Source organism: Melopsittacus undulatus, chromosome 2, assembly GCF_012275295.1.
Source record: "Melopsittacus undulatus isolate bMelUnd1 chromosome 2, bMelUnd1.mat.Z, whole genome shotgun sequence".
Taxonomy (NCBI): domain Eukaryota; kingdom Metazoa; phylum Chordata; class Aves; order Psittaciformes; family Psittaculidae; genus Melopsittacus; species Melopsittacus undulatus.
The window spans coordinates 104,153,321-104,174,752 of record NC_047528.1 but is presented as its reverse complement, the minus strand read 5'-3'; the positions used below and the strand labels follow the sequence as shown (position 1 = coordinate 104,174,752).

Below are 21,432 nucleotides of genomic sequence, written 5' to 3'. Positions count from 1 at the left end.
TAAAAGTTTTTATTGGGTATCAATGGAATACCTGCTCCCACAACAGTTAGGTTCTTTGAAAATTCTGTTCTCTGATAATAAGGGAGTCCATTTACAAGGATCTTTAGATCACTTACTGCCTCAGTTAGCACTAATAGATAAGAACATATGTGGCACTGCATTGCAGAAGCAGTAATCTGTTTCTCCCCTTTACATGACACCTGAGATTCAATATACCACTTTCTCTTGTTCCTACTTGCTCACCCCAGTAACTGTATTAACACCAGTCTAGGATATGAGAACACAAAGACTTGAGTGCCTGTTTCACAGCTCTTCCCTGCCATGATGTGGTATCCCTACAGTTGTAGCCCCATCTGCATGTGGGGATGCAACACTCATGTCTGAAGGAAGGGAGGTATGCAGGCCTTACACAGTATGATGTATGATCAAGGGTATCTGTAGTATGAGATAGGTCAGTTTTCTTTTCCACTTCCTTTCTTGTTTACTTGGTTGTTTGCAAAAGGAATCAACAGTGGGATGTCATTGCATGCCTTGGAATTGGAGCCCTCGGCACAGGTAAATAGCAGTTGGGTTTTCATCTGGTCTGCCTCAGACCAGCCTGGCTCACGAGTTTTGCTGGAAAGTCAAGAGATGGGAACTGAAGGTTTCCTCTTTGAAAATCAAAGAAGACACAGCGTACCTCAGTCCTAGCTCTTCCAAGAAGAAAATTCAGCTGATCATGCAATCATAGAACCACAGAATGGTTTGGGTCGTGAAACAAGGGGAACACAAAATGGAATATATAAACCTTTAGAATTAGTTTTAAGCAAGTTAAGTTCAATGGCTTTGTAACAGTAGCAGTGGAAAATTACTGAGGTGCATAATACATAGAAAAAAATAGAGTACAGATAGAGAACATACTGGCACAAGATAAATCGTTATAGTTGATGTGGTCTTAAGAAAAACAGTCTAGAAAAACAGGACGCAGGGATAAGGAGTATCTGGGAATAGCAGGTGTCCAGGATAGGCTACGGGTAAACTCATTGATAAGTAGGAGGATAGGAGGATTATTATGTCTCTGGTGCTAACGAACCAATTAAACTGGTATAAGCATCTACTGTGCGTGCTTCAAAGGCTGCCAGAAGTGATGAAGATTGTTGGAAGAAGTAAACGACCCTCAGAGACCACCACCACAATTCTGTACACATGCGGGGAGCTTTCTGGAAAATGATGTAATCCATACGTAGCCTCATGAATATGTATGTATGCCCAGGGACTATATAAGGATGGCTTGTGTAGCAATAGGGAGACACATGTTAGGAGGAGTTATCCCCCGTGTCTCCCAGCGCCACAATAAAGAATACCTGCTTGTCAGCTTGAAAACTTTGTTGGCAAGTTTGTTCCTGGAGTTTTCTCCAAATCAATCGGGAGGGACCTTTCAAGATCATCTGGTCTAACCCCCCTGCCACAAACATGGACATTTTTCACTAGATCAGGTTGCTCAAAACCTCTTCCAACCTGACCTGGAACGCATCAATGATGGGGCACCCCCAGCCTTCTGTGGGCAACCCGTTCAGTGTCTCACCATTCTCATAGTAAAGGATTTCTTCTTTATATCTAATCTAAATCCACTCTGTCACTGCAGGCTCTGGTAAAAAGTATTTCTCCATCTTTTTTATAGTATTTAAGTACTGAAGGGCTGCAATAAGGTCTCCCCAGACCCTTCTCTTCTCCAGACTGAGGAACCCCAACTCTCTCAGCCTTTCCGTATAGAAGAGGTGCTCCAGCCCTCTCACAGTTTTGGTGTCCCTCCCCTGGGCCTTCTCTGACAGGTTGATGTCTTGTACTGGGGGCTCCAGAGCTGGATGCAGTGCTGCAGGTGAGATCTCACAGGAGCAGAGTAGAGTGGGAGAATCACCTCACTTGACTTGCTGGTCACACTCCTTTTGATGCTGCCCAGGCTTTCTGGGCTGCAAAGCATGTTGCTGGTTCACATCCAGTTTTTCATCCATCAGTATACTCAGTCCTTCCCCACAGGGCTGCTCGCAATCCCTTCATCCCCCAGACTGCACTGCTATTGGAGATTACCCTGACACAAGTGCAGGACCTTGCACTTGGCCTTGTTGAACCTCATGAGGCTCTCATGAGTCCACTCCTCAAGCCTGTCCATGTTATGCTGGATGGCATCCCTTCCCTCTACCAAATCAACTGCATCACTAAGCATGGTGCCATCCACAAAATTTCTGAGGGTGCACACAGTCCCACTGTCTATGTCATTAATAAATATATTGAACAGTACTGGCCCCAGTACAGAAGCTTGAGGGACACCATTTGTTACTGATCTCCAAGTACTGATCAGTACTTGGATACTGAGCTATAGACTGTAACTGGGTGCAGCCATCCAGCCAATTCATTAGCCATTGAATAGTCCATCCATCAAATCCAACTGTCTCCAAATTAGAGGCAAGAATGTTGTGGGGAATGATATCAAAACCCTTGCAGAAGTCCAGGTAGTCTGCTTCTGGTAAGCCTGGAGTGACTCATTCTTTACTGTGTTTCCCAAGGACATCAGAGGTCATATCAGCATTTCACTTTGTGCCTGGTGGGATCCTGCTTGCCTGGATGCCCTCTGGAGGCTCAGCCTCACGGGCTCTGGGCTCTTCTCTGGGCTCCTCCTGCAACTGGGGAAAAGTCAGAGGATCCAGCCCACAGCGGGGAAGGAGTTAAGTGCTTGACCAGCTGCCATCTATGAGGCACTGAATTCTTTCCCTGTGCAATCCAGCAGCGTTAGGATAGTACTATATTTAGAAAGCTGATAAAGGTTTGGTGCTGACACTTGTCCTGCCCCTTGATGAAGAAGCTACAGAAAGAGCAAGAGTGGAGGACTGATTTCTCTGCGCCCAGTACCGTTTCCTGCCAGGTTTCCTGCCCTCTTCACTGGACTTCGTCTCCATACCTCCAGCAAGGACCCCACACACAGGGGTAAGTGCCCTTTCTTTGCTCCCCCTCCTCACACTGCCCCATGAGCAGCAGCTGCTCCTCACCCACTGGTGGCACATGGCTGCGGTTCTCCCTCCTGGGGCCGGCTGCTCGGCCGTTTGGAGCTGCCAGCAGCAGTCATGGCACAGTGGGCAGGAGTCACCCTGCTCAGGCACAGGGAACGTGGACTGCTGTGTTTTCATGCTCCTAACTGAAAGGAGTGCCCCCCTTGGTCTCCCATGCCTAGGGCAGGCACAGCAGATTGCACACAAAGGATTACAAGGACAAAGTCCGAAGGCTTGAAGTATGTTTGGCCTTGAGTTTTCAGGAGTGTTTCATTTTGGGGAGGTGAGGTCTCATGTTTCTTGCCCCTGATGCTCCTTCCAGTCCAGCTCTGGCTGTGTACAGTTCCTTCCAGCCACCATGCATGCCTGAGCCACCCAGGGAGGGGATAGAGTTTCTTCCCTGCCACCCCTTCCTTCCTGGCCTTCCTGCACACTTACTCACAGGCAAGAAGGACATGGGTGCTCGCTGGGCAGCAGCCAGGGAGCTGCACAAGACTTCAGGAATGGCAGGAACCCTGGCAGAGGAGCCAGTGTGGCTGCCTTGTGGCAAGGGCCCCTCACAAGGTTGTAGAAGCAAGATGTGGGAGCCCGTTCTGCCATACCCCCACCACCACTGCCACCCAGATTGGCCTCCTCTGTAACACCCTCCCTCCTGCCGTGCTCCCCTTGCAGCAGATCCTCTCACAGCTGCCATGGCCAGCAGCAGAGATTCAGACAGCGAGCAAGTGGTGCCCAGTGAGGAGGATGAGGGACCAGACGTGAAAGCCGTGCAGGCCCACTACCTCCGCAGCCCCTCACCCAGCCGGTGAGTATGCTTTGCCACAGCCACTGCCACAGCCTCCTGGTAGCACAGTAATAGATCAGCTTGCCTTCCCACCTCTTCCACCACCCCTTCTCTGCACCCACACTAGGATCAAGTGTGGATCCCAGAGCTTCCCTTTTCTGTGGTGGGGGTTAGCATGCCAGCAGGGAGAGAGAATTCAGAGACAGGACTCCTGCACTACTTCATCCATCCTGCTAAAAGTGTACGCACACACAAAGGCGGGTAAATTGCAGAAAGCATTACTACGGAGTGGTATTGTTGTTCTTCCGTGTCTCATCCTCTTACATCCACCACCATGCTGGAATTTCTTTTCCTAAATTCAGCCCTGTCTTTGTATTTTAAGGATCTGTGGATTTTTTTTTTATGTTGATATTAGTCTTTCCCAGGACCTAAAAGACTGAGGGTCTTTGGATTTGGGATGCTTCAGAATCATCCTTAGCTACAAGCTTCAGGGACTAAACAAGAGGCTGTCACAGTGCAAGCAGAAAGTGAGTTACCTCAAGCAAAAAAAGCATGATTAGGGGTGTTTTCTCCTAAAATAAGGAAAAATGCATCCATTTGTACTCTTTTTCCTAAAGCAAAATGCTCTGCAGGGCTTTCTGTACACTTTGAGATGCTTTAAGCTGAAGGCAGGGAGTGGGGAATGAAAAGAACCCATCCCAGTGGCCCTCAACAAGTAGGAGGTTAGGAAATATTTCCCATTACCTGTGGGGCACTGCAGAAAAATGAAGACAGAGTGCTTATTTAATTTAACTAAATGTGATTTAACATTGTTCAGTGAACTCACGTACAGTAAAATCGTGTACTGAACTTGGTAAATCACTATCCTACTGCTCATTGGTGACTCGAAGTGAACAGAAGCACCTCTCCTGTGTATTCGTTTGCCTTCCCTTGCCTTCCTTTCCTTTTCCTTCTCTTCTTTTTTTTTTTCCCTCCTTGTCTTGCTGTCAATGTCAAGAGCAATGATGAAAATGGTAAGGTCATCCCAACCAGAATGAGGCACTTGAAGCATCCAGGCTTGAGCAGTTCTGTACCTGTGTGTTTCACAGATGCTTGAGGAAGCTACAGGTAAAATCTGTTGAGGCTGTAGTGGCAGATTATTACCAGCTGTTATCTTTTTATTAAGCTTGGAGGCAACCTTTCCAGCAAAAGGAATTGAAGGCAGGGAATAGCTGCAAATTTGTGTCAGCTCCTGTAAATGAGACCGAGACTCCCTTTGCTCATCTCATAAACTCCTTTGAAGGGCTGGAAAAGGATTACTTTCAGTCACAGTTGACAAGTGTTGGAACCCAACTAAATGATCTAGATGAGCCTATTAAGGGGTTTTCTATGGCTGTGCCTTCCATTTTGATTCTGGAGAATGAAGGCAGTTGAGCTCTCCAGACACTTGCTGCACCCTGACTGCACGTTAATCATCCTCCCTCTCCTGCTTTAATTAAACAAAACCACACAGTGCGTTGCAAGTACTGCAAGCCTGCATTGCCAACTGGCTTATGTGGTGGCTACAAACTTGTCCTGATGATCTGTGCCATATATTTGAAAGGAAATCTAGAGGGTGTGCATCAGGAAAAAAGCTCTGTGAAACATTTGTTAGTCTAAAAAAGGAAAGATTTGCTTGGACTGTACAGGTGGACCCAGTTGGAAATACATTTGGTTTTCTGGCCCTTTTTAGCTTAACAAAAATGTATGTAAATCACACTGTGTCAGAGAACTGCTGTCAAAGGTGTTTGTGGGTTTCATATTTGTTTACTAAGCTGCAGTTAGACAATGCTGTGTGAGTGGAAAGACATAGATTTATGCTACAAAGTGTTCAGTGAGTACTGAGGGAGAGATTCACAGGCCTCAACCTTAATGCTTGTATTGCAGCTTGCGATAACTCAAAGGATGTTTCCCAATAATTAGCTGACAGGAAAAAAACAACAGTTTTCTAGCATAATCTGGTTTGAATTGTTCAGTAAATTCTAATTAGGACAATGTTTATGTCTGTCTTGAGAGCTACTTGTGAGACTATTCCTTGTGATCCTTTCCCGTCCCACTCCCAAAGCAGACACTGATCTTCTCTACACAAAAACTCCTCCACCAGTCTATTCTCTTGCACTCCCAGCCCACTGCAGCTTTTCTGCATGGGACCTGTATGCATCCTGCAAACACTGGATACCATAGCACATTTGAAGCCTGTAGTGCCACACTGGAGAGCAGCAGTTGAGGGTTGGTAGAAAAGCTGTGGCTTCCTTCTACCAGTTCCTTCTGCTCTCTTCTGGAATGGGTGAAAAGGGCTGAAGTCTGGAGATGGGATCCCAGTGGAGGGCATTTGCCTAATAGGCATTTTGGTTGGTTGGCAGGTATTCAGTGATGTCAGATGCTGATACAGAGAGCATCTTCATGGAGCCAATCCATCTGTCATCTGCTGTGGCTGCCAAACAGATAATCAAGGAAGGTAAGAGATAGAGTAAAAGAAATATGTAAGTAGTAGAAACTTGAGTTGTACTTGTTTTGCCTTTCTCATACAGAGGTCCTAAATGATAAAAAAGCCCCACCTGAGACAGAGATGAAAACCACAAAGAAATGACAATTTACAGAAAGCTTTGGTGACTTCCTTTGAAGTTGTGAACTGAATCTGTGGCAGAATCATCTTCCACAGTGATGAATACAGTTTGCTGGTTGCACTGTAAAAAATTGAGTAGAATAGAACAGAATATTTCAGTTGGAAGGGACCTACAGTGATCATCTAGTCCAACTGCCTGATCACTTTAGGGTGACCAAAAGCTCAAGCATGTTACTAAGGGCATTGTCCAAAGGCCTGTTAAACACTGACAGGGATGGGCCATTGATCACCTTTTTAGGAAGCCTGTTCCAGTGAAATGTTCCACTGTAAAGAAATGCTTCCTAATGTCCAGTCTGAACCTCCCCTGGCACAGCTTTGAACCATTCCTACGTGTTTTATCACTGGATAGCAGGAAGAAGAGCTCAGCACCTCCTTCTCTACTTCCCCTCCTAAGGAAGCTGTAGACTGCATTCTTCTGGAGCTAGAATGAGTGAGCCCTCAATTCCCAGGCCTTTGGCCAGTGTGGGTCTGTGTACTGAGAAGATAGTGCAATATGCTCTTCCCATTACTACCTTAAGGCATGTAATGCAGACATTGCAGACAGGATGGTGTGATGTTACTGGGAGAAAAAGCAATCCACAAAGAACTGACAAAGAAAGAACAAAGAATGACAGGCCATAGGTTTGCATGGGTTTTACATGCTTTTAGTTACAATGTCAGTTTATTCCAGAACTGAAGACAAAGGATGCCAATGTAGACTCAGCGTGTCCCAGGATGTTAGAGTCTGCACGGCAGCTGATGGTGGAAGATCTGTACAACCGAGTTAAGGAAAAGATTGATGACACAAGCTTGTTTAACACACCATGTGTGATGGATTTGCAGAGGGCACTTGTGAAGGACAGGTTGGAGACCCCCAGGGATGCTGTGGATGAAGTCTGGCCTAATGTCTTCATAGCAGAAAAGTGAGTATAAGCTTCTGTCACCAAGTTGCATGAGATTCCAGTGAAGGGTCAGATGGAACTATTGAAGGCATAACATGTATTACATGTATCTAATACCTTTCATCCCCAGAGAGCTCCAAAGTGGTTTTCAGAATATACTCACAAAGATCTCTGCACTGAAAAGTAAATATTTCTGGATTAGAATCAGCAACTTCCCTGTGCTCTTTTGATGCTTCAACAATTTGGGAGAGGAAAAGGCAAATGAGCACAAATGACGCTGTTCTGATTGAGACTGTCCCTGAAATTGGAAGTAAAGTTTTTATTATGTAAAAGAGAGTTAAAAAAGAAATGTCCTATCAAATACTGAGTGGAAATGGTTAAGTCTTCTATACTGTGGCTCAGCTGTCTGAGACACCTGTGCAAGTGACCAGACAGAATTAGTGGATATAGGGTAAAGCAACAATTACAGAGTGATAAAAATTGAGAAATAAGTAATCAACCTGAACTTAGGATGGCAGGATGAGTTTAAAATCAAGCTGTACTGGAAACCGCACATGCAGCTCTAGTGGTGAGTGCAGGTTTCTCATTTTCTTTTCCCATTCAGTATTGAAAAGAAAAATACCTGTAGAACTCTTAAAGGACATCAAGGTGGAGCCACATGTTAGATACAGTGTATATACAGACTGGAAGCTCTGTAGACCAGTAACAAACACTTTCTCTCCTACCTGAAATAGGAGCCCTGGTATCTAACATTCCTTTTTTTTTTTCCTTTCTGAAGAAGTGTCGCAGTGAACAAAAGCCGTTTGAAGAGATTGGGGATCACACATGTCTTGAATGCAGCTCATGGTACAGGTGTATACACAGGCCCAGCTTTCTACAATGGTCTGAATATCCAGTACCTGGGCATTGAAGTGGATGATTTTCCAGACATGGACATCTCCAAACACTTCCGCCCAGCTGCAGAGTTCCTTGATGAAGCACTGCTGACTTACAGGGGTAAGAGGATTGCAGTGGTTCATAGTGATTGGGAATTAATGGGTGGAAGCGTTACTACGATTAACAGCTGATGCCACACTTGTAGTTGGGGAGAAGACTACGTTCTCTGTATCCATTTACAGGGAACTTTTCTTGCCTGTTTCTACCATGCCCCAATCAAAACAGGAGGGGGAAAACTAGGGAAAGGAGGCAGCCTGACTGTTCTTGCTGCAAGCCCAATATCTTCAGACTCAAACTGGCTGTAAGGCACCTCCCTCTGGTGCTTTGAAAGTACATATTGCAAAGAGGTGAAGTTCTGCACCAATAAATATTTTTAAGATATTGATATTATGTAATACTGTATATTGATATATATTGTACACTGAGAGTTTCACTTTTGCCAGGATGCAAAAGAGCAGGCTGATTTACTAGAACAATCCAAACAGCTGGGTTGAACACCTGGGTGTACATGGGTTGAACACCTGGGTGTACACCCAAGCTACTGTATAATTTGCTGGACTTCTCATTCATGGCAATTGTTATTCTGTAGACCTCCAGTACATACTGATCAATTTTTTTGCAGTTTCAGTGGACAGTTAGAAATATATTTATGGAATCCAATATGAAAATGATATCTATGATAATCTTCATATATATATTCACTGCATGTAATTTTTGTAAAGACGCAACAGATTACCTCCTAGTAGAAGTGACAGGAAGAAAAGAGCAAGGTTTTGTTAGTACACAAGAAAAGCTGAGCCAATTTTAATAGCTCACCAAGCACCATGAGGAGGCATATCGAGGAGCATCAATGTTCCTCATAACTCCCATTGTTACACTTGGCATAGTACAGGTGCTTACTGCTGCTGGCATTCATTGACCCTTCAACTCACTAAACTAGCAAAAAATTACAGTCAAGCAGGGAAGAGATGGGTTTCCCTTGGGTTAGTCTGCTGAACTGCTCATTTAAGTGTCCAGTGAGTACCTGAGCTGACACAGGAAAGGAGACAGAAGCTTTGAAAGAAAGCAGAGGAATGAGGTCTCCCCCTTTTGGTGAGCTTTTGGATAGATTTCACTGGCTGTTTAAAACACTTGGAAGGCAACTGAGGATCTTGATCCTAAGATAAATGTAAAAAACATTTTGGGATTGTAGGAATAGGTTCACTAGGTAAATACTTGCAGTAACATATCAGCAGGCAGAAAAGTTGTGTTTAAACTGGCTTCATTAATTTTCAGTGCAAACAGTTTCATTAAACTGGATTTTATCATACATGTAGAAACAGTAATTTCAGTTACTTGCAAGCTAGCAAATCCTCATTTACCCTCTCTTTCTCTTTAGCTGTAATTTGCTACAGAAGTAACTTTAAAAAATAATTCTGTACCAAAGCTTAGTTTCCTGAAAGAGGCCGTTATTGTGTAAATGCTGTGAAATAAAGCATATCCTCAGCTTTGGCTCTATCCCTTGCAGTCACTGTTTGCAGAACAGTGGTTACCAGTAGTTTGAAGCAGCTGTATCAACCAGTTTGTCAGAGTCAAATCTGCTCTCTTCTGCTAGTTACTTGGTTCTCCTGTGCTGAGATACACTATGACTCTGGTTTCCAGCCAGTCTATATGCAAATCTTTGAATGTACCTTGCAAAACAGCAGATGTGGATTCTGGAAAAAATAGAATAAAAATAATATTAAATTGTATTTCAGTCCTATAATGTGCTGTCAAAAAAAAATGTCATCCTAGTACCTTCCTGGAGGCTAATGCTGGTATCTCCCTTTTTATATATGGCTAAACAGAATCACGGAAGGCTTAAACATCTTACCCCATGTCAGCCAGCAAGTCAAGAATAGTGGGTCACTTGCCTTTCTAAAATGTATTAACAGCTTTCTGATTATTTGGGGAAGTGAAGTGTGTAGGTGAAAATACAAATATTATTTGTCTTAAACTGTGCCTGCTCACAACTTTTAAAATTAATGTGCTTTTCATTCATACATATCTAGATTTTATTAAGATAAAGCTAACAAATATTTAGGAACTTTAGTAACTTTTTAGTAATATTTAGTAACTGCTTTCAGTTACTGAAACATATAGCATATAATTTTTAACACTATTCAGAAAACCCTTTTGTGATATATATCAGGGCAACTTCTCTATGTTATTGGAAATAGCTAATTGCTTCTCCATTCAATATCTGTAGGCAAAATCCTTGTCAACAGTGAAATGGGGATCAGTCGCTCAGCTGTGCTGGTGGCTGCTTACCTGATGATCTACCACCACATGACTGTTCTGGAGGCTCTGATGACTCTGAGAAAGAAGCGTGCCATTTACCCCAACGATGGCTTTCTGAAGCAGCTAAGGGATCTCAATGAGCAATTGTTAGAGGAGCGAGAGCTGGAGCATACTGGAAGTGAAGAAGTCACTCCTAGTCAAAGTCCTATTGTCAATGCAGGGACTTCTTTCCAGTCATCTGGAGCTGGGGACTCAGAAAGCGTCATGGGAGCCAAAGCCCACTCCATCACAGTAGAAGAAGAGGACACCACCAGCCTGCTGGGTAGTTTGATGAGCTCTTCATCAGTGGAAAAAACTAGCTGGGTTTCCAAACACTCTACCCTCATCAGTGAGGAGGAAGAGGAACACTTGTATGAGGAATGGAGGAAGAAACAAGGTCTGCCTACAAAGGAACCAGGAGTTAACCATGGTAGAAGAACATCACCGAAGCTTCTGGATCAGAAAGGGGAACAATATGAGGAGGATGTGGAACAGAGGATCCATGACTGGCAGTGCAGAAATGAGAAATATCAAATTGAGGGTCCACCTAGAGAGGAGTATGGAGATGCCTGCACGGGAGGAAGACCTTACCCACCAGGTGAATTCCATGACGTTGAGAGTGTGAGCAGTTTTGAGATCCGAAACCTAAGACAACAGCTGGAAGCCAGTAGCTTAAGCAGGATGAGGAGGAGCCGCACAAGCTCTATGTCTTCAGAGAGCACATGGGACATGTGGAACCAGAGGCTTCTGGAGATTGAGAAGGAAGCTGCTCGAAGGTATCATTCTAAGAAGAAAAACTGGGGGGAGAGACATCCCCCAGAAACAGGAGAGGAGAGGGATGTGGATGAGGAGAGTGTGCTTTCAGACAGTAGCTCCTTTTACAATTTCTGCCAAAAGAAGAAAGACAAATTGACTCCTCTGGAAAGGTGGAAGATCAAGAGGATTCAGTTTGGCTTTCACAAGAAAGATTTAGAACCATCATCATCTGGTGCACCATCTCCAGCAGAAGATGGCATCCAGGCAGGTGGGGAGGGGACAGAAGGAAAGAGTTTGTCAGATATTAACCTGACTGCCTACCAAGCTTGGAAAATGAAGCGCCAGAAGAAGGTGGGCAGTGAAAGCAAGGAGGAATTTGTGGAATTTGCCAAAAGTGAGGATTCTGCATCAACTAAAAAGAAGCAGAGGCGTGTAGAGCTCCTTGAACATACGAAGAAGATTTTAGCAGAAAGCCAGTCCATGTGTAGCTGGGAGACAGACAGTACGATGAGTGGGAGTATCCCACTGTCAGCTTTCTGGGCCTCAGAACCTTCTGCAGGTGGTGCCGAGGATGCAGCTTCTGCACTGAGCATGCAGACAAATCGTTCATCTTTATCACAGAGCAGGAGCAATACAGGGGCAAGGCAGCCTCAGATGCCAAGTATACCACTTCTCAACCTCCCGGTCAGCCCAGGTGACACAATATCCATGGCAAGCATTCAGAACTGGATCACTAATGTGGTCAATGAAACCATTGCTCAGAAGCAAAATGAGATCATGATGCTGTCCCGTCCATCATCTGCAATGGCCTCCACAATGTCAGGAGACCTTGGCAGGCATGTAGATGCTAAAGTTTATCCCCTTTGTGCTCGAAGTAGCTCATCTCTTGCTACTTCTCAGCTTCACCAGCAGGATATGCACAAGGCTGAGTCTCAGTCTGTCCTGTCTTGCAATACCTCAGCTAATGCAAGAAGAGAAGGGACTGGTTCAAACATGAAGACAACACAGACAAGCAAGCCACTGTACAGCCTCTTTGCTGATGAGGTTGACTTAAAGAAAATCAGGAGGAAGGAGAAGGAGATGCAAATGGAAATGAGAGAGAAAATGACAGACTACCAAACTGAAAAGGTGATCAGAGACAATAAACGGAGCACTTCATTTAAAAAAAAGATGACCAAAGGAGAGGACAAGGAAATAGAAGATGACAGAGAGAGTACAACAGACAACCACAGGCATGCCTTGCAAACACATCTTGAAGGAACTGACAGAATCTTTGATCTGTTCAGTCAGCCTGCAAACACAGGTGTACTGAAATCAGAGATAGAGACTGATATTACCAAGTGGCTCAGTGGCCTGAAAGCAGAAGGAGAACCATCATCATTTTATGATCAAAGCAAGAAGGCTAGAGAGAAATATAGCAGATCATCCACAGTTAGAGAGATGGATTCTGAAACATCCAGTTACAGAATCTCCAGATCCCAAAGAGAAGAGCTGGACAGCTCTTCTTCCTATGAGTCAAAAGGAGATTCACTGAGAACCATGTCAAGATTTTCCTCTGCTTCTGCAAAAGAGGACAAGAATATGTATAAGTTCTCAAGGTCAAGGGTCAGTGAGACAACAAGTTCCAGAGAAAATTGCCCAGAGCTGTACGTTTTCAGACAAACACTTGAACCATCCTTTGACTCTGAATCCCCTGAACCATCTACACAGAGTCGAGTTAGATATCACGTTGAAGCATGTGAAGAAGAAGCCAGGTCAGACATGTCAGAATTTGGAGCTAAGAGAAAGTTCAGGCAGAGCTTTTCAAAGTCTGAAGAGGATGGAAAGGAGGAGGCAAAAGTGGAACAAAGTGAAGAAAGATTTGAATCTAGACAGTTCTCACAGTACAGGCGAACCATGCGTAAAGAAGAGGAAGAAGAGATGGATGATGATGCCATTATTGCTGCTTGGAGAAGCCGACTAGAAGAAACTACAGCAAAGCTTCGGCGGCGACGAGAAGAGTGACCAAGATGAGATTATAGAAACACAAGCAGAGCCACAGAGTCTCTGAATCACTCATCATTATATTTCTGCTAATCCTTTGTGGTTTGTAGGGCATTTCCTGCAGATAGTTCTATTCTTAATCAAAAGCGATAAAGGGAAGAGGTCAAGTTTTGGAAGTGTTTGTGATTTGTCAGAAAGAGGATGCTAGTGTTAAATGATCAATGTAGGCAGGAGCACAATGTTAGAAGCCGTTAGGAGACAGATGATGTTTCAATAGCAAAAGCACCTCAAGTAAAAAGACCAATCACATCCCATTTTGGTTATTTCAATTTCCTAGTCTTGTTAAAGAGTGGACATTATTTTTCTAGGATCTTTTTGATCATAAATGGAAGAAGCCAACAGCCTTTTCAAGGAACTTGAAAAATGTTTCTCTCTTAATCAGTTTTACTTTATACCACTGAGAAGATACTGCCAGGTAGGCTCCATTTTCTGCACCAGTCTCATGGATGTCTACAGAAATAAGACAGTTCAGGGGAATACATGTACTGTTTTGCTTCACTAAGTAGGAGAAGCAAAGTTGAATATTAGAAAAAAGAAGATGCTGCTTTTTTTTTTTTTTCAGAAGTTTAATGCAGTAATCAATGTATTCCTGTGGTGCCATTCTTTTCTATTAGATGGACTCTTCTCTGCTCCAGTATGGCTGGTTCCTGCTATTTTGGGGTCAACAAAAGAAAAATGCAGTAATACAAATGCTGTCTAAAAATTATGTTCTGATGTAGTTAAAGAGATGGAATTAGGGCTAGGATTAATGTTAGGCTAGCCTGGGTTTCTGAAATACTGACTTCACTTTGATTCATGTATGCAGCTCAGCTAAATCTGGGGTTTTATGTCTACAGTCAGATTGCCCTGTATTAATTTTCAACATGATTGCCTTGAAAGAATGATACACAAACCGACCCCATAATAAAGTGACATATAACTAAAGCACTGGCAGAATGCACCATGCACCTAAGGACAAATTGTTGTGTTTGTCAAATGTGGTACTTGGAAGCTCATTTTTAGGAGATGGTAGATTTAGCTGGCTTGTTACATTAACATGTTGCTTGTATGATGAGGTACAGAGCCCACTTTACAGAGTGGGTAGAAGGGGCACAGTTTCCACGTTAATTGAGTACACCAAGAGCCTCAGGTCTTTCTATGCCCTGCAGAATCTTGTGAGCTTATGTGACATGACCTCCCAGCCCTGCCACAACATCACTTGTGTGGCTTGTGTGACCCTGCATCTTTAACACACCAAAGCACACAATTCTGTCACCAGTCCACATCCTTCACCTCTCTCATAAACACCTCAGCCAGTTTATCCTGATTTCTACTCTGGAATGATCTGATCCCTCCTCTGTACAGGCTGTATTTTGAAACAACAAAACCCTCTGGCAGAGCTGTGTATAAAACAACAATGGGGGGATGATGCAGGAAGTTTTGCCTTTCTTGCATCTCTTCTACCTCCCACTGTGATGCTTAGAACTCACTATTACTATTACGCTAGTACCATTCTCTGTTTTAATTGTGTAATATAGACAGTAAGCTCCACAGGGTGAGGGCCTGATTTTTGTCCTTGTCTGTATGACACCATGCACATCAGCAATGCTATCTAAATAATGGTTACTTATAAAAAAATGCGGCTGCCAATTTTCCTAAAACTCTCAACTATAACTCACTGATTAGACATTATCCCTGCTTCTCTGAAGACAAAGATGACTCTTTCTGACAGCCAGGATGAGGGTAAATGATAGTTACTTATTGTCAGGTGAATGGAGTCTCAAAATCAGGTGATTGAACAATAACAGGGATAGGAAAATAAGAGAAAGAATGTATTTTACTTGTGAGGGTTTTTTTTTTTGCTAAGGAGTTGGGGTTTTTTGTGTTTTTTTGAGTAAACTCAGATTACATTTTTAAAGACATAAGTCTTGTTTGTGTTTCAAGCATCCAGAGATTCTATAAGGCTTCTAATTCACGTCAAGGTCTTAAATTTCAATGGATCAAAGTGGAACTGTGCAATACCTTCTGACACTGAGTTTACTTTTTACCAAAGGCTGGTTCCCTTGGAAAAATCTCCAGCTTCCTACTATGCCTGGCTGCTGTTTTCTGCAGTACTGTAGGGGGCATCTTACACTGTAAAAGACAAGCATTATATGATACAGTAATTGGTTTCATTTTGCACTGTACAGCACAGCCTACAGTTGAGGTAGCATTTTGATTTAAACAGTGATCTAGGTCTGTTGCACAAATAAATTATTCAAGACCGAGGGGCACAATATGGTTCTGTAACAAGCCTGAGCCAAACCATCCTGATAGCGAGTTTTGACCCTTCTGGGAAAGGGTTAAGTGGTTTCTGCTGACTCACTGAGGTAGGTGGCTTATTAGTTCACTTGTGTAAAAGGGAGATAAAAATGGTTTGCTGGGGAGAGGCCATCTAAGATGCTGGCTGAGCAGTCATGAGGGAGAAGCCTTAGAAATAGCTGAACTTTATTTTCTTATTGCTTATATCCTTGTTAATAAAGCCAAACCCCCAAAGCAATAAGGGGGTGGGGATCATTTTGGACTCCATGCAGTCTGTGCATGGCCTGTGCTTGAAAGCAAGATGGGAAAGGCTCTAGCTCACAGGTATAAATTACATGAAACAGTGACATAAAGACCTTGCATGGTGAAAATATTAAAGCATTCAGTCATAAAACCAATAACCAGGAGAGACAGAAATTCAGAGGTTGAAGACAGGCTACAAAGTCAGGTTTTAAGATGAGAATTTAGAAGGAGGTAGGGAATCAGTGAAAGGGGAGAGGTCTGCACAAATTGTTTCAGGTGACCAAAGCTGCAAAGTGAATGTTTTTTCAGCAATGATGCTGGTTTTACACTAGATTAAAAGAGCAGGTAAGTATTTATGAAGGATTTTTCAGCAAAAATGCACTGGGACCTGTATTTTTGTTCAGCCTCCGTCTGCTCCTGTAAGCAGGAGGGGTTTTGTTGGCATTGTATAGCAGAAGGTGAAAGTGCAAGGAGCATCCATGCAGTCAGTTAAGATTATAAACACAGGAACAGCAGAAAGGCTGTAAGGGGTCAGACCAAAGGTCCATCTGGCTCAATATCCTGTCTCTGACACAGAACAACAGTAAAAACCTAGGGGAAAATATAAAGTGATATTACCCCAGCATGATCTTCCAGTTTCTAATCATTTGCAAACTCAAGGACTTCCTGAGCCAGATGTGATATTTCTGTATTTAATAGCCCTTGATAGATTTTCCTTCTATGGAGGTGCCTAGTAATTTTTGAGTTATAGCCGTTATAACCTTGTACCTGCTAGCCTCGGTGATCTCTTGTGGCAAGAAGTCCCACAACTTACTGAATGCTGAGTCATCTCCTTTTTGTGTATTCTGAACCCACTGCCCAGTAGCCTCCTTTAATACTAAAATAATCTCTAGTTAGTATGTATGTGCCCCACTAGATTTCACCCCCTTCTATTGTTATGCCCCATCCTTAGCTCTCTGTTTCTCAGCCTGAATTACCTATTCATTATTTGGGGGCTGCTCCATGTCTCTGATTATTCTGGCTGTTCTTCTCTGAACCCTTTCCAGTTCTGCTTTGTCACATTTGAGATGAGAGACCAGATCTTCACATACTATCCAGTATATATTTATTACATACACAAAATATGGTTGCTGAATGGCAATGGTCAGCTCTGAGATCATCATTTCATAAGTTAAATTTTCTTATTTGTAATGTTTTACATTTATTAGCCTTGGATGTCATCTGCCATCTCAGTGCTCAGTCTCATCAAGTCCTTCTGCGTTTTTTCATAGCCAGCCTCTCATTTCTACTACTCTGTTTCCTTAAGGTCCTTTGAACAATGTAGAAACTCAGCATATGTGGAGGGATACATGAGAGAGAAACCCATTTGAAGCTGGTCTGAGTGAAGTAACAAATAACAAAGTGATGAAAGTAAGGAGTAAGAAAGTGATGAAAGCCGGACAGCTAGGAGGTGAGTGTTCAAAAAGAGCTGTGAAGACAAGAGGCAAATGAAGAAGGGGACCTGCACTGGATGGAGACAGTAAGATATGTATGTAAGCTGAGGAGGCTAATGTAAAATATTGATTTCTTTAGATGTATAAAAATCTGGGGAAAGGTTATGAGGGAGCTGCTGTGGGAAGGAAGGAGATGGTGGGATTTACAGAAAACACAGATTGGTGAGAAATGTGAAGGGGACTGGGGGAAATGGAAATGGTACTCATCATAGTAGGAGAGAGATGATAAAATTACATCTGTGCTAGACATCTGTGCTAGACTGGGAATTCAGTGTGCAGAAGCAAGTTTGGAAGGAAGCAGAAATGTGCCAGAAGTAAGTTATTCCTACTGTTAACATCTGCATTCTGGCCCATTCCCCCATTTAGGATTTTCAGAGCAATATGATTTATTGTGTGCAGCACTAGTTTAGACTGGATAATTTTAAAAGGAGTTTAGCACCATTTTCCTTCTTTCACAGCTCCTTGAGAAATGCTTGCACATTAGCTGTACTGGAGAGCTAGGTGAATTATGAGACAAGAAGTTTTGCTTGGGGATGGTTATGTCTCATTACCTGCCTTTCCTTAAAGGATTCAGCTGGAATACATTCAATACAGACATTATAACATGAAAACACAGTATCCATGACCGTCCTAAATTTATAGACAGTCCAACATTGACGCAGAAAGAATGTGATTAATATAGTCTAGGGCTTGGAAACAGACATTCATGTACTCCAGCAAAACCTCTTTGTGAGCTACCTACCTATTCTCTGGAATTTCACCTGTCATCTAGAAAAATAAAAGTGGGTTAAATCTGTGGCTGTTCTAATTGTGAAGAAGACCTACAAAATTGGAACTATATGTAACAAATAAACAATTTTCTAGAGAGGTAGGAGCATAGCTCTAAATGGTGTGCGCATTATCCCAGTTGTCTTAGCAAGATGCTAATTTACTTGCCCAGGAGTAATAATTTAAATGCCAGTAAGATTCATTACATTGCTCTTCATGTAAAAAAAATGAGGTTGTGTATTTAGGTTGTGTATTACCAATACCAGCATAATCCACTTAAATGAACACCCTGCCATTTGGCTACTCCTAGGAACAGAATTTTTTTGGATATGGAAGAATCTTCCCCTTTTTTTTTCCAGACTGCCTTTGGTTCTTTGGTACATTTCAACATATTAAGGAGCTGATTTCATGTTGCTTCCATCTATACCCCTGTTACAACCATTCAGCAGCTTCTGAGCTTGGAGTTTTCCTGTGACTACTGTTCCCATGCCACAGGGTGCATGCACAGATAGATAAAAAGCGGAAATATTTATGACTTCTAAAAGCAGGCAACAATATGAATTCATATCTTCCCAAGACCAACAGGTTAAAGTTAATGTTGGGATGTCTGTGCCAAATTATCCTGGTGTGGTGACATGAAAACTGTCTGAGAGAGCAGAAGGGACATCCTGTCTGTGCTTTGAACCTTCCCCTCTGAACTGCATTTTGAAGATTTTTATTTGCATGTATCATTAAAATAGACAAATTTAATCCTTACACGAGAATGTAGCTGCTTCCATATATGACTCATACTGGCAGGCAGACTGGTTTACTTCAGATATGTATGCCCTGGATGACACAAATGTACAATGGAAAACTAGCTTCACTGCTAACTATGGAGAGAATAAAGCCTCTACATAATCAATCAATCAATCAATCAACCAATCACCTATTTTTTTCCAGTGCACCCTTCATGGCAGCATACCTGAATGTTTTACGGTCATTAAATTAAATCAAAGAACACACCACAGAATGGACGAGGTCAGATCAATAAATATTCAAACCTGATTCAAACTTACCAAGTTTGCACAAAATGGTGTAAGGGTTCTGCACAAGTAACCATGAAAGAAAGGATGACTCCAGTCAGAAGGGCATGTGTGTAGGCAAAAAACTGAGCCAAGACACGGATGATACTAGTTAAAACACAGAAATATTTGAAGGAACTGATCATTTTTGTAGTATCACCCAACTACCAACAGCATCTACCTGGAGATCAATGTCTTAAGAGTCTTTTTGCACTTCTGAATGATATTAGAAAATAACCATGGTGGCAAGAACTGTTTACAGCTGGCCAGATAGCTACATGCTTCAGGTCAGGTCCTGCCAGGAACATGCCTGATTTTAAAGATTTGCTATTTGTGAGCTCTCCATTTGATTCCTGCAGGCACCATATCAAAGAAAGATGCAGTACGCAACCACCTGGTATTAAACATTGCAACTGGACCACCATGGACCATCCCACCAGTTTGATCTTTGCAATGACTCCATACTGAGCTCAGATCCAGTTGAAAGCTCTTCATTAGTTTTGCAGGACATCTCTCCCCCCTTGCTTGAGAGGAGGGCTTTGTGAAACACAACAGCCCGTATGGAGCTACCAATTAATGGGTAGCTTTGTACATTTTGCTCATGGAAATTTCCCAGTATCTGTCACAATCTATGAAGGTTCATTCCCAGAGCAGATAAAATGACCATGGGCCTAACTACATTCAAAACTAAATGCAAACCCCAGTCCTTCAACTTAAACTTCCCTCCCTCAACAATTTTGCAAGGCATGTGCTCCTTAGTCTGTGAATTGGATCAAAAGTATTGCCTAGAGGCAAAGGGTCAGAGAAGATTCCACATTTGAAAAGCAGGAGGCCCTCAAAAGTGTGCAATCTCAGCTGCTGAACAGACACCACAAATAGGATGGATAAAAACCCACATGAGACTCTGGTATGTGAGCAAGCAGAAGCTGACAGCTGCCCCTCAGGAATACAGTATAAAGCTTTCATTTCTGCAGGAGACATGATCTGAAAGTCTGCTTCTGGGGGCAATCACACCTGAACTGTTGCATGGTGCTGAGGTTGCATAATTTAATAGTTTAATCCTAAAGTGAAGATTCTTGGTGGTAGTGTATGTACAAAATTTGTAAGTCATTAGGGATAAAAGGGTCTATGCAAGAAAAGGTCAGACATTATCCTCATGACTGGTAGAAGGAGTCCATATTAAAACAAAGGTGTTTGATCCTCTTTTGAACATCAGCAGATGATTCAGACCTACATGCCCTTCATATGCTCTGTCTCTCCCCTTCCCATCCCCTTGCTTTTGAAATAGATTTAAGTCCATCTATTTTTATATTTTTAAATAAAACCCATAAAAGGGCCATAAATATCATGACTCACTAAAATGAAAGCTGTTTTCTACGCCTCCCAGGAGACTCCTGCCTGAGAAAGAGATAGAAAGAGCTCACCTCTTTCTTTGAAAATTTCCTTCTCTGTTGAAGTAAAGCTGGTATCTAAAAGCAGTCTTCAAGGCTTTGTTCTTATCATCTTGACCTGGCTTTGTACTGGCTTCTCTCTGTGTTGCTTGTGGAAGTGTGAAGGATGGGGCTATGGGAAGGGGTTTTGGCTATCACTGGCAGAGCAAGGGTCATGCTTGGCAAGGGATTTCACTGCAGTTTCAGAAGATGCACCAGCAAAAATAATGAAGAAACTCATTTGCCTTATGGATCAGGCCAGTGATCTACCCCTTCTGTCTCTGATGTTGGCCAGAAACAGATGCATCTCAGAAGGTATAAAAAAAGCTTAAGTGGGTAATTATGGAATAACCTGCCCTGAGTACATTTTTCTCCCTGCCTGGCCTGAAGCCCTCCTGCATCTCTCTTCCTTGGTTAGAGTTCAAGTCTATGCCCTGAAGCATGACAGCTTCTCTCAAACCACTTTTCATCCTGGTCTGTCTAGTGCAACTGGCTATGACAGTGATGGGAGGTATAGGTCTTGTCCACTGAGAGTCTGTGACAGATCACAGTCTTATTGGAAACAGAGGCAGAGAGGTGAAAGGAAGGCAAGAGAAGAGAGCATAAACTCAGATGAAATATCCATCAGGAAGATGAAAGGAAGAGTGAGTGCCTGAGAAACTAATTGCCGTCTGGTGATCAGGGCTGTGGAGATAGCTTGCAACCTGCTTTTAGGAGATTTCAGCCTGGAGCATTTTAGTTTCATTGGCTGAAACTACTGTTCATCAATAACTCCCTCATGTATATTTT

The 21,432-nt window shown here is 42.9% G+C and overlaps 2 protein-coding genes across 2 annotated transcripts in view; one reads left to right on the top strand and one right to left on the bottom strand.

Annotated features, from left to right (window-relative positions):
• The window catches only part of GPA33 (glycoprotein A33), a 54,755-nt gene that overhangs the window by 15,764 nt on the left and 17,559 nt on the right, over window positions 1-21,432 (bottom strand). The gene's annotated exons all lie outside the window — the stretch shown is intronic.
• Window positions 3,716-13,326, top strand: STYXL2 (serine/threonine/tyrosine interacting like 2). The gene is made up of 5 exons (XM_005144473.3): window positions 3,716-3,828; window positions 6,189-6,283; window positions 7,122-7,353; window positions 8,111-8,328; window positions 10,496-13,326. Exons 1-5 carry the CDS (start codon window positions 3,716-3,718, stop codon window positions 13,324-13,326), a joined length of 3,489 nt encoding a protein of 1,162 aa, XP_005144530.3.

Coding starts and splice junctions, on each gene's coding strand:
- STYXL2 (XM_005144473.3), top strand. CDS start 3,716: ATGGCCAGCAGCAGAGATTCAGACAGCGAGCAAGTGGTGCCCAGTGAG. Junction 7,354..8,110: donor AATGTCTTCATAGCAGAAAA/GTGAGTATAAGC, acceptor TCCTTTCTGAAG/AAGTGTCGCAGTGAACAAAA. Junction 8,329..10,495: donor AGCACTGCTGACTTACAGGG/GTAAGAGGATTG, acceptor CAATATCTGTAG/GCAAAATCCTTGTCAACAGT.